General features: G+C 35.5%; 1 protein-coding gene across 2 annotated transcripts in view; it reads right to left on the bottom strand.

The window, feature by feature from the left end:
• The window catches only part of LOC145673209 (uncharacterized), a 176,030-nt gene that overhangs the window by 69,998 nt on the left and 92,295 nt on the right, over positions 1 to 13,737 (bottom strand). For both annotated transcript variants that reach the window (XM_081742693.1, XM_081742692.1), the window contains exons 2-3: positions 5,718 to 5,769; positions 3,761 to 3,920 (exon numbers count right to left, since the gene is read on the bottom strand). In XM_081742693.1, coding sequence (XP_081598819.1) covers positions 3,761 to 3,920; positions 5,718 to 5,769 — 212 coding nt within the window. The remainder of the gene's footprint in view (positions 1 to 3,760; positions 3,921 to 5,717; positions 5,770 to 13,737) is intronic.

Consider the following 13,737-nt stretch of genomic DNA (forward strand, 5'->3'; position numbering starts at 1 on the left):
ACATTCGACTTGTCGACATTTCAAGGCAAAATAGAAATGTATTGACTTTGACAACATTCATTACTTCAATGCTGGAAAATTTCAGACGTTCTCGATTTGCCTGATTTTTTTTTACATTGCGAGAAGGACTGTGAGATTTTGTTCTAACATTGACTCAAGCTCTTTTATTTTACTAAAGATAATTTGTTATTTTGTTCGCTTTAGTCAGGAGTAGCAAAATTAAATAGTATCAGAATGTTTTTAAATGGACGCGTCAGTATTTACATTCTCTGCAATTTAAGACGCCGGGGAACATTTTCATTTCTCCATCTCTTGTCTTCTTGATTTTACGTTTCGATATTTTTTCTACTACATTATTACATATTTCAACAAAATTAATCCTCGGAAGGCCAAGCAGGGGACCTTAGGTCCCCCACCGGCTGCTTTTTTTATTCACTTTAAGATATATGTCGAAAAATATTGATCTTCTAGCTATGTGTCGCTTTCATAACTATTGCCATTTGGAAGCCTTGTGCTTAGTTTTTGCTGTGCCATTTAACGAGAAATAATATTTAATCGTATTGCGGGACCTTAGGTCCCCCGCTATTCACATATACCATACCAAAATTTTTCGTTCATAGTAAGTAAGAGCTGGGGACCTGAGGTCCCCCAAATATTTCAACTTAATTTCTAAACTTCTAGCAGAAATTCGTTGCTTTTAAAAATGTCTCAGTTTATGTTGTACAATAGTAATGTAAGATTTTTGAGACAAGTGCTTACGTCCTGTGACCTAGGAAGTGCTGAATTCAGACTTGTGTACAAGGGGGGGCAATAAAAATTGAAGGAGGTCTGGTTGGTTGCAATAACCAACATATTGCCGTTTTCCCCTAACTAACGTTGTAAAGCATTTGTGTGCATGTGTATTTAATTTCCAAGTTTTTATATAACTTCGACTTTATACAAGAACGCAGTTTGTTAAATAGAACAATTAGACTGGGTACAAGAAGAAACTAATTTTCTTTTTAAAAAATCTTTGCTTTTAAGATTTTTAGTTCCGAAAAAACTAAACAGGAAAGAGCACATATTTCAATGCATGTGTATAGATATTTTAGAGGGGGCCCATATATATTCTAGGGGGGCTCAGAACCCCCTTGAACATGTCTGAATTCAACATTGGACCTAGCTGACGAACTGCAGCAAAAAATCAAAGGTACGTGGGAACTATGAGGAAAAATTAACGTGATATTCCTAAGGGATTTCTACCAGTTTGTTGTCACTCTCCTCAGTCAAGTCTTTTTGGATTGAATGAAGATACAATGATAGTTTTATACGTTCCCGATGTAAACAAATCTGTTATTCTCCTTTCAAACCAACATATATCAGGTGAAATTTCAGACACGAGTGACAAAAAGACTATAGTGCCAAATGCCTTACAACGTTGCACTACAATTTTACAAAAGGTGGTGTTGACTTTGGAGACAAAATGACACGAGAGTATACATGTGAAAGATCAACAGAGATGGTCCCTTCAGATTTGTATGGAACTTCTCGACGTTGCAACTGTCACATTTACACAACACGAACTGGAGAAAGGGAAAATTTGGTAAGAAAGGTGTTCATTCAAGAGTTATGTAAGAAATTAGGACTTCCCTCAGTGGTCTCTCGCATAGAATGACACCAATAAGTGCAAGGATGTCAAGAAAGATATTAAGACATCTTTCTCCGAAGAGCTGTCAAAGGAGAGAACTGAAGAACGGATGACTTCGAGTCAAAGTTAGGCTAGGAAAACGAGGATGGTTTTTCCTTTGCACAAGGAAAGAAGACAAGAAGTTAAAAGTGAAATGTGACTTGTACCATAAGTGGGTGTGTGAAGAACACAGAAATTGTGTTAAAATCATCAAGTGTCTTGGGTGTGACAAGGCAGAGTGAAAAAAGAAACTATTGGATAAGCTAACCTAACCTAAGCATTATGTTATGAGATAATAAAAAGGTTCTGTAGACTTAGAACGTTAAAATAATTTTAAAAGATGCCTATACGTATCCTAAAGAGATATTACAATAAATGTGATTAGAATTTAATATTTAGATTGGGGTCACTTAGGTCACCCACTTTACCGTTCGCGTAACTTTCAGAGCTTGGTCATCCGAGGGTTAAGAGTATTGTTGTATATAAATCAACATTAATACTTACTAGCGGGGAACGAGAAAGAACTGAGACCTACATCGGTATAATACGTAAGAATAATGAATGAAAACTCAAAATTTGATGCTTTTGGCTGAAAATTTATTGATTGAGTGGAGAAGGTTCTTTTGCTGGAATTTAGTTAAATTTCAAGTTTGGAACCTCAAAAGTAATGTGCTAACTTGAAAACATTGTTTCAGCCACCCCCCTCCAATCAAATTCTGATTTGGTGAAGTATCAAAAATTGGAGCCCTAGTGATCACCACTGGCAGCAATGCACACTTTCATACATATCAGAAGTTGTAATGAGTGTGTTATACTCTACCAGTGCTGTTGACAATTACTGCATGATTCTTGGTGCAACCTTAGTATCCCACATGTGCTCGATTTGATCCAAATCAGGAGAACAGGGAGGTCAGTCCATTCGCCGAATATCCTTTCGTTTCAAGAGTTCTACTACCTGCGTTAATCGATGCGAACGCGCATTATCATCCATAAAGATGAAGTCGGAGTCGACTGCACCTCTAAAATGACTCGCGTGGGGAAAGACGACAATATCATAACAACAGTCAAAGATGAATGTATCGCCTTCAAGTATTTGAAGCTCGATATGCCCATGCAACATTATCCTCCCATACAAAAACAACTGGATTACAACAACAACCATATTCCACAATGTTCTTGGATTCATTGCGTGCTCCTGCCTCTCGACAGATGGGTGTACATCCAGAATCAGTATGGTTTTATGGTTGCAAAACATGTGAGGGAAGAACAAAGACTAAAAATATTTGAGAACAAAATATTGAAGGGAGTATTCGGACCCCACAGGAACGGGAATGGGCAAAGGTGAAAACTTCATAATAAAGAACTCCATACTTTATACCGTTTACTAAACATTGTTAGTCATCAGGCCTTATACAGAACGTTCAGACACGTGATTAGTGCCATACTAAAGAGTTCAACTAACATACGTTTCCTGCAGTAGTCATACATCAAAACGACGCTAATCATACATCAAAACGACTCTGCATAAGACGTATCAAGTCTAGGAGGCTCAGGCAGGTAGGGCATGTCGCAAGAATAAAAGAAAGTAGGAACACTTTCAAAATTTTAACTAGAAATCCAATCGGAAAACAACCATTAGGAAAACCTAGGCGAAGATGGGAGGACAATATTCTTGCAGAAATAAGAATACAAAGTAAAGATAAATCCAGTTGGCTTAAAACGAAAGTCAACGGAGAGCTCTTGTGAACGCGGGATTGAACTTCCGGGTCCCATAGGTTATAGAGTTAATTAGTTTGATAGCTAGTAACTTCTATGAGTCAAAAGCGAGAATTAATTCAAACACCTAACACCATGTTAAATGTGTAGATTAGTATATCGAAAGCCAGTCTATCGTGATATTCTTTAATTAAAAGAAAACCTGCGTTGATTCTTATGCGGATATGGATTTATCATTTGTCGAGCAAATCTCATTTTTAGACTCTTTTTTTATTACATTCGTTCCTTGTACTACCCATTTTTCTTCTCATGAAACGCGTTGTTACTGTGTAACATACTGTAATCTTCGATATGTAAAATTCTGCAAAATCGACTTACTCATCCACACATTGTGCAGCAGTTAAAACCCATTCTTCGTTGAGAAGGCTGCCAGCGCAAGCGGTCACTGCTCCGTCACCAAGTTGATGATATACTTGGACTACAAAAGGAAATTGACCACGGTTCGCCAACTGCCCGCCTGCTATTCTATTCCAACCTCCTAAAATAAATTTTAAAAAAGGAAATCTGAGAGGTAAATATTTCTCACGAAACAAAAAAAAATTCTCAACGCATAAGCCAGAGTTCATACTACTATGAAACAACAAAAGTTGGTAGTACTTTAGTCAGCCTGAGCTTTATGCAGAGTCGTTCTGACTCGTGATTAGAGTCATACTAAAGAGAACGACTAACATATGTTTCCTGCAGTAGTCAGACCCTTAGTATGTGCTAATCATTCTTCAAAACGACTCTGCATAAGGCCTCCTGAATTTTCCTCGACGTTAAAAGTTTAAACATTTAAAAAGTTGTTGATTTTAACTACAAAGAGTATAATGTTGTAAGTTGAATTAGAGATACATATGTTAGATTTTTTTCAAAAAAATATTAACCGACTTTAACAAGCACAACAAAGCAGAAAGTAAGAAATATGCGCTAAAAATACCAGGGAAGCAAGAAAGTTCGTGCGCTTTTGAACCACTCCCGCTTCCATTTGGCTGCTGCGGCGACATCTGTCCCCGTAGTATGAAAGTTTTGATTGTTTGGGAAAGCTTATTCATTGACGCATCAGCCACGGTGAATATAACAACGCATTTGTCAGTGTAGTGTGTAAAAATCGCTCGTGATCATCTCAGTGTCAAATGAAGTTTTTAGAGCTTGTTTGCTTTACGAGTTTAAATTGGGGACAAATGGTGCAGAAGCAGCTAGAAAAATATGTGTTGCGCTCAGAGAGGGTGTAATAAGTAAATGTACAGCACAAAAATTGTTCCAGACCTTTTCAACTGGCGACGAGACCTTTCAAGATAAGCCTCGCTCTGGGAGGCCTAAATCAGTGGATATGGACCACCTGAAGGCCTCTATTGAAGATTATTCTAGTCAAACATGTGAGGAACTTGCTCACCGATTCGAGGTAAGCAGGAAAATTATTCGGGTAAGTCTGCATCAGTTGGGGAAGACCTGAAAACTGGGTCAGTGGGTCTCTCACGAGCTGACCGCTATGAGCCAAGTTCTAAGACTGAATATCTGTTCATTTTTGTTGACGAGACACAAAATCTGTCCAAATTTGGACCGTATAATAACTTGTGACGAGAAGTGGGTCATGTATGACAATAAAAAACGGTCATACCATTGGCTATCACCGAATGATCCGAAGCCTTTGACTGCAAACCCGAACATCCATCAACACAAGGTTTTGCTTTGTGTTTGGTGGACTACAAACGGTATCGTGCACTACGAATCCTTGGAACGTGGTAAGACAATTACCAAAGATGTGTACTCATCACAACTGAGAACGGTAGCCACCAAACTGACCCAGAAACAGCCAGCACTAGTGAACAAAAGAGATGTGCTCTATAACCAGGACAACGCGCGCCCTCACACTGCAAAACAGGCGCTGGAAGTAATCTCAGAACTTGGTTGGGAGCTTGTATCTCATCCTCCCTACTCCCCAGATGTCACCCCTTGGGATTGCCATTTATTCTTGGCCATAGACAACTTTATGCGTGGCAGGCAGTTCAAGACTGAACAAGACGTCAAAAATGCAGTTGCTGAGTTTTCCGAGTCTCGGGAACAAATATTCTACAAAACTGGCATTTACAAGCTTGTTGAGCGCTGGGAGAAGGTTATAGAAGCAAATGGAGGATATTTTGCCGAATAAACAAACCGTTAAAACCCGGTAATTGACAGTTTTCTTCCATAGTATAAAAGCGCACGAACTTTCTTGCTTCCCTGGTATACACAAATCAAATCGATAACTTTCCACCTTTTTCTTTAAATAGGATTAAAACTGAATTATACTTACCTTTAACTGTATTGTTACTATGCTGCCTCCTTTTAGGCACACGAGGAGCAGCCTGAGAATATAAAGAAGAAATAATAAATTCTACAGTGGAACATCATGATAAATCGTAAAATAACTGAGGTTGCCCGCGAGAAAAGGTGAAACAGGATTTTCATGTCGAGGCATAAGACGAAACTGAGTTCCTTCAATACAGATGGACATTCAGAGATGAAGCACTATTAGTAAATTGACGACACCTGTCCAAGACGAGACAGCCTCAACTCTATCTCGTAGGCAATCCTAGGTAATACCAAAGACTATATAACATCGTAAGCATCTAAACTTCTTTGAAATTATTTTAATTACAGGAATTACTGTATATTGTCAAAGGAAGAGAAAGCTGAAAATCTTCAAGTTAATAAAATATGTCCTTCTGGAGAAATATAGTAAAATTTGCTTCCCGTAGTATAGACTAGTTTTGTTTGTTTGAAGGGAAGACAACTAATAACAAAATAATACAATTCAATAAAATCGCATACAGATTGTTCCAATTTGTCAACGGAAGTTTATAAGTATATATTAAACATTAAATTTGAACTTTATTCCTTTCATCTGCAGACAGACGAATATCCAGAGAAAACGACAATATTGCCTTTCATTCTTTAAATAATCGCTGTAAATTAACCTTAAAAATTATAATAATCTCACTACTGTTTAAACATAGATACGATTAGTCGCTGTCAAAATGAACCTGAACTTTTATCATCCTTTCTCTCCCAGGGATAGTGTTATTGGATAAATTTGCAAGAAAAGTTTTAAAGGACGTCTCTGCATAAATCTCATGTACGCTCAGATATAAAGCTACTGAATATTGAAATACAAACATGACTGCATAGCCTATGACACTAATGTGCAAGGTTTTATTGTATTGAAATGAAAGGGTGTATTGGAATTGATTTTTTTCCGTAACTCCGAAAATGACCTTCAAAATCACATAAAGTTTTTCATAAATCAGGAAAATGTGAAAACTGAAAATTTGTACTTTTCTAATGCCATTGATACACACTTTGTCCAACGGATGACAATGATAGACAAAACGTTGTGAAACACTCTTGGAACTCCTATTTTGGAATGTCTCCAAATTCGAACTCTGTCCCATAGACGTTGGAAAACATCCACGTAGTACTCAGCGTTCACAGTCAGATCCTCTGGAGTGAATTACTGGGAATTCGAGAGGTCCTTGATGAGTTTTTCAATTGCACAACGATATTTGTGTACAGTCTCCACCACTGTTTGGACATTTACGTCAGTTCGCACCGTCATTCTGGGTCCTGGTCGTGGATTGTCTTAAACGCTCTCCCGACCATCAGGAAATTTTGCGTACCACTGAAACGCGTTCTTATGGTTCAATGCCTTACTATCGTAAATAATTCCAATCATTTGAAGTGACTCTGTTGCACTTTTAGCCATTTGAAACATAATTTAATGTTGACGTGTTGCTCAATTGCTCATTTTCTGACAAGGAACAGACATGAACGTGTCATCCGGTCATCCGGACATTCATGTCTTTGTCAGCTGGAAAGGTCATGAGCATATTTTTTTCTGCTCTTACGTAGTGTCCCATATCCTTTTACCTTGTTTTCTGTTAAGATATATTGTAGAGCAGATGAATTAACGAAGTTATCAATACACTTCGCAACCCAAGCTCCAGGTTGATTTTGTTAGCTGCAGAAAAACTGATTCACCAAGATCTACATCTGAATTACTATCATGTTTCCTGTGTACAAATCATATTCAAAGAGATAACCAGTTTTTGAATCACACCTACACCACATTTTGAAGCTCCATTGTATAGGTTTGTTTTCTATATATATCTTCATGTTATGATCCTTAAATTTAACTATGTGTTCATCTATGGACTGGGTTTTAGTTGGATTCATATAGCATTTTGAAAATTTTTATACAGATGATTTATTATAGGCCTCACTATATTTGCACGATCCTACAATGGACTGTTGGTTTCTACAAACTACTATTCTTTCCGCGGTTCCGTTCATTGCACGCCTTCACAAGCGATCATCTTCCTCAACTGCTTTCAATGTGCGGAAAAGGAAATAAGTCTCTCTTTCCGTATCTCCTGTGCCTCAGGTTGCCAATTTACTGCCAATTAGCAACCGGTCTATGGCCCCTTTGGCACGTCAGAGACAATCTCTTGTTATATTAGTGGTAGGACCTCACCAAACGCAAATACTCCTAATTTAAAGCTATATCCTCCTCAGGAATAGGTGTCCGTTCCTTTTGTTCGATCAAGGAAAATTACGTCACATCAATCAACCACCTTAGGGGCTTGTGCTTCAGGAAAGAGAAACGTAGTCGTGTCTTGTAGAACACAGTACCAAGAAGATATGTGTCTGTTGTTTCATTTCTTTAGTTACAACAGTTGTACAGAATGAATTTACAAATTTTGTAAATTCTTCTATGTCTCGGATCACAACGACGACTAAGTGTTTCAAAACTTAAGCACCTACAGTTGTGTTTATGGCTAAATCTTTTATCCCAATATGAAAATTAAGCTTCCAAAATACGACGGAACTGGTGGCCAGTCGGATCCTTCAAACTATTTTGAAACAATTCGTCACAATTTGACGAAAGGTCGAATCTCAAAATCTCACTTTTTCAGACATAAAGAAAAGATATAATTCCACGCAGAAGGAAAAAATAAATATGCAATAATTGAACAATAATTCCACATAATTATTATCTGGAATAGGTGACAAGTTATTATATATTCAACTGCTTTCCTGTCTACGTAATTATTGCTTTCTTTATGTCTGAAAAAGTGAGATTTTGAGATACGATCCTTCGTCAAATTGTTGAATTAAATTGAAACAACAATTGCAATTAAATCGTCACAATTGTTTCAAATCGGCTACTCGCTAGCAACATCTATTGGCGTCAGACAACCTAGGTAGCAATATCTATTAGCATGATTGTTTGATATTAGAAACTAGCGCGATGCACTGACATGTTTGTCTTTTGCACTGGTACAAATCCCGGGGGATGAGGAGGACATGTCCCCTCCAATCTTGGAGCTTGGAGACTTCCCCCCCTCCCTCAATAATCCAATTTGAGATATAGAGATTTTTTGAGAGAAATGTGATGATTTGTTCAATTGCCACAAAGGAAAGTGAGATGAAATTGATGTCCCCCCAATAGGCCTATAAGCCTCAATCAATCAATGCTTTGATCATTTATATTTTGAACAACAATTACGGAACACTTTGTTTATTTTTGCATTCAAACGTGACATTTAGACATACTGTTTGAGAATCAGCAAAAATATTGAGAAAAGGGATTGTTCCGCCTAAAACGGGACTAGAAGGTCACCTTAGAGATAAATTTAAAATATAGATTAAGACCGCCTATGCAGAGTCGTTTTGAAGTATGATTAGCGTCAAACTAAATGTTTGATTACTGCAGGAAACATACGTTAGTCGAACTTTTAGTATAGCACTCATCACACATCTGAACGACTCTGCATAAGGCTCAGAATATTTATTTGTTCCCTAAATGTTGACACAAAAAATGTTACGTAAGTACAAATTAATTGTTATTCAATTCCGAAATCTTATTCGTAGTTCATAGTAATTTATATTTGAGCGTCACAAAGCGAACATATGTTCCAAAATCTACTGTGAAGTTCTATCTCTTTTGAAACATGAGTAAGTTTTTTTTTTCTTTTTCCAAAAACCAGGACGAACTTGTTCCTCCTTCCTCTCATGTCCATCGCGCGTCTTCAACGCAGAGTTTGGAGGTTTCACCCTATTCCATACGCTGCAAAGACGTAAAAAACGGAAATTTTCCAGTCACGGTGAAAGTGTGATTATATTTACTTAAGACCAAGTGTTTAAAGGACTGTACTATAACGGCTGAAGAACGCTATAAAGAATCAAGGTGGTAACACCATGAACAGCAACCCGAGTTACAACATATTGAAATATTCGGTAGTACCTCATTCCCATACGGGAAGATATGTCCGTAACTGTTTAATATATATTCTCATTATTAATTGCTAAGGCACGTAATGTCACTACATTCTAGAGTTCCCCCTGTCCAGAACAAACTATCAATCAAATATCCTTCCTTTTAAATTATGATAAGCATAAGGCTGGGAAGATGGCGGCTTGATCATCCACTAACAGTAAGTTCTACGAATATATTTAAATCAAATTTATACCTGGAATCACCTTGTAATTTTGACCAATTTTATTTTGCTATGATTTTTTATTTTGTATGGTTGAAGTTACATTCATTTAGCGCTAACATCAATACGTATTTTATATCAATTTTCTTGCTTCACATTATCAACTAAAAACAGGTAATTCGACCATGTGCCTGCTAATTTGGTTGCAGTGATAACTATAATTAGACAGAATGAGAAAGACATCAAATTTATTGCGCGACATACAAAACTATCGTTTGTAGAAATTTCTTATCACTTGAAATACGACAAGTATCACGTTGCGGTAAAATTCGAATCACCCTATGTAATATAAAATTAGGTACTGTAGTTAGAAGTGTATCTTCTGGTGCAATTTTGTTTGTTCCGTTATACTTAGTGTTAAGAAGAAAAATGGTATATTTTGGTTAGGTTAGGTCTTAGAATTGTAGTATATTATAATATTTTTGTGTCATTTTTGTATATTTTCCTATGTTTTATGATTTTCTTTATATTTCAGTATTTTTCATGTCTTCACAATATTTTTTATCGAAATTTTTCGTTTAGAAATCATCTATAAGAATTTAATAATTTTCTTCGTACTGGTAATTTCTAAATTCTATATTTTCGGCCGTCTTTAACAAAAATTTTCAAAAACTCCTTTAGATCGAGCATTGCTTTCTTCTACATGAATCATCTGACGTAAACGAAGAATTATCAGATGTGAAAAGTTAATTGGTTCCCGTTTTTCATCTTAAATCACGATTTGCTCATCTTATTGTTGTCGAGATTTACCAGCCGATCTCCGTAATCTTCTTTGTGAGCAAGATATCTTGCGAAGCAGCATCCATAGTGGATGACAGTTTTTATCGTTGTGAACATTTTCGGCGAAATATGAAAGTTTTGGATTATTTAAGTGGAAAAACTAGTTTAGAAAGAGAACCAAAGTGGTGAAAGTCGGAACTATTTATTTATTTTTATTTATTTATTTATTTCATTTTCCGCCGTAAGAACTTAGCGTTCATGGCTTCGTCAAGAGATACAGTTACAATTACAATTATTAATAATAATAATTACAAGAGATATGTTACAATTAATAATACAATTATTAGAAATAATTAATAAAAAACTAAAAAATATATAAATTGAATAAAAAGAGATAATAACGTTAATTTGAAATAATTATGTAACATTATATAATGATTCATGAATAAATTTAAATACAAGGGAAAAATATTAGAAAAATAATATATAATAATACAATATATATAATAATAATACAAAATATATACGTAACAATAAAACTTAAACTGAAAGTGTATTTTTAGAAAAAATATAAATTGTACCTTGTTTTATATATTTCAAAATTCAAATAAATCTTAATATTTACATTACAAAGAAAGATCACACTGAAGATATTCATCTAAACCATAGAAAAATGTTTAAGTAACAGTAACTTGAGGTGTCTTTTAAACTGCAAGTTTGGCATTCGTTTGACACGATCTAGGAATTTATTATAAAGTTTTATTCTTATGTGGTGTAACGAATTTTGAGTTCTTGTTAGACGGACATTTTGTATATGAATATGATTGGTTGTTCTTGTGTTGTATTGGTATAGGTCCGAATTGAGTTGAAAGTTTCTTTTATTCATATGTATGAATGATGTTTCGAGAATGTATATACACGACAATGGTAATATTTTAAGTTTCTGAAACAGTGGTTCTTCTTGGTGTATGAAACCGAACTGATAACATTATCCGTAACATTTTCTTCTGCATTGTAAATACTTTGTTCGCATGACAGGTATTATTCCAGAAAATGATTCCATACGATAGAATTGACTGGATCAATCCGAAATAAATCGTTTTCATTGTTTCCGTAGTTAGAATCTTACTAACTTTACGTATAAGATAGATTCTCGCGCTTAGTTTCCTCAACAAATCATTCAGGTGATTTTCCCATGTTAACTTGGAGTCTAATTTTAACCCTAAAAATTTACAAGTGTCAGATACCTGCATGAGTTCCCCGTCTATACGTATTTGATGTATATTTAGAGAGTTCAGTTTTCTTTCATTGAAACTCATTATAGTTTTTTTTCTCTGTATTTAAGTTAAGTTGGTTTGCTTTTAACCATTCTGTAATTTTATCTGTCGTGTTCTTAAATATGAATTCCTCGGAGCATATGTTATTTGGAATTTCAACTAAAATGTTTGTATCATCCGCAAAAAGTACGCTTTTGTTTGGAACTATATAATCAGGAAGATCGTTAATGTATATTAGGAAAAGTATAGGACCTAATATTGATCCTTGTGGAACTCCGTGCCTAATGTGCCTTACCTCTGACTTGGTTGGACCTATTTCCACATATTGCATGCGGTTAGTCAAATAGGATTGGAACCATAAATTAGCATGACCTCTAATACCATAACTACGCAATTTATTCAATAAAATTTTGTGATTAACAAGGTCAAAGGCTTTTGTGAGATCCAGAAAAATTCCATATATTTTATTTCTGCTCTCTCTCGCTTTATATATATCAATTAGAAAAGCAACTACACCATTGTTAATTGATTTGCACTTCCTAAACCCGAATTGGCTCTTCGTGAAGATATTATTCTTTTCCAAAAAGGGCACCAATCTGTTATACATAACTTTTTCTAAACTTTTGGAGAAAACAGATAGAACGATAATTTCCTGGGTCAGTAGTTGATCCTTTTTTGTGTATAGGTCTTAATTTTGCAAGTTTATGATCTTCTGGAAATGTTCCCGTTTCAAGAGAGGAATTGTATATATCAGTCAACGGTATAAGAAAATATTCGAGACACATTTTAAGCAAATAATAAGGAATATCATCGGGCCCAGAAGATCTTTTCGTCTTATTTTTTTTTAATAATCTGTCTTATTTCTAACTCTGTGGTAGGTATTAAGTATACGTATAGATATAGAGTTGCTAGATAATTTTATGTTATTAGTCTTTTCAGACTCAGAATTTGAGTATGTTTTCGCAACGTTGGCAAAAAAAATCATTAAGAAGATTTGCAATATGGTGTTTATGGTTATTTCTTGGCCATGGTGTATTATTTTTTATGGTATTTATGGTGTACTACTCATAAAAAAGCCTAAAAACCGAGTGACAACGAAACAAGGACAAAATAGGAAGGGTGGTGCTTCGACGCTGTAGGTATTATGTCGGAGTAACATTTTTATAGTGGTTGTGTGATCCTCTGATATAGAATTTTTTGAGACTATTTCTGAGTGAATGGTAGAAAATTAATAGGTTTAGAAGTATATCTATCGAAAAATTAGAAATAGGAACAATGTCATATAAGAAAATGAAAATGCAGTATCTTAGAGCCTGCTAGTGGAAGTGAGGCCCTGCTGTTCTATTGTCCAGGTTCGGCGTCAAGCGTGAAGATTGAACCCAAATCTTTCTTTTGGTGTGATTAGTCCTATAATCCCCCTCTGCAGTGTAGAGTTAGTATTGTAAGTATGGTGAATGTTTTGAGTATGCATGAGTCAGGTTAGTGATCAAAAGTGATTTCCTTCCACATTACGATTTAGGCGGCAGTTTTACGAATAAGTAGTAAATTTCCTACCGATGGCATCAATTTGCAATATTTTTGAGTAATTTCTTCGTTCCCTATAGAGATGTCTTTCCAAACACGCAAATGTGGCTAAATGCACACATCGAAAAATGGGTTTCCACATTTAGTATCATGTACAAATTTAGTAGTATCTTTTATCTCAGTACGCGATGTAAAAGGTAAAAAAATCCATATATAAAAATTCCTATACCACACTTTAGGCTTGCACAGTATTAGA

This window comes from Thermobia domestica, chromosome 16, assembly GCF_964235325.1.
Source record: "Thermobia domestica chromosome 16, izTheDome1.hap1.1, whole genome shotgun sequence".
In the NCBI taxonomy this organism is placed as follows: domain Eukaryota; kingdom Metazoa; phylum Arthropoda; class Insecta; order Zygentoma; family Lepismatidae; genus Thermobia; species Thermobia domestica.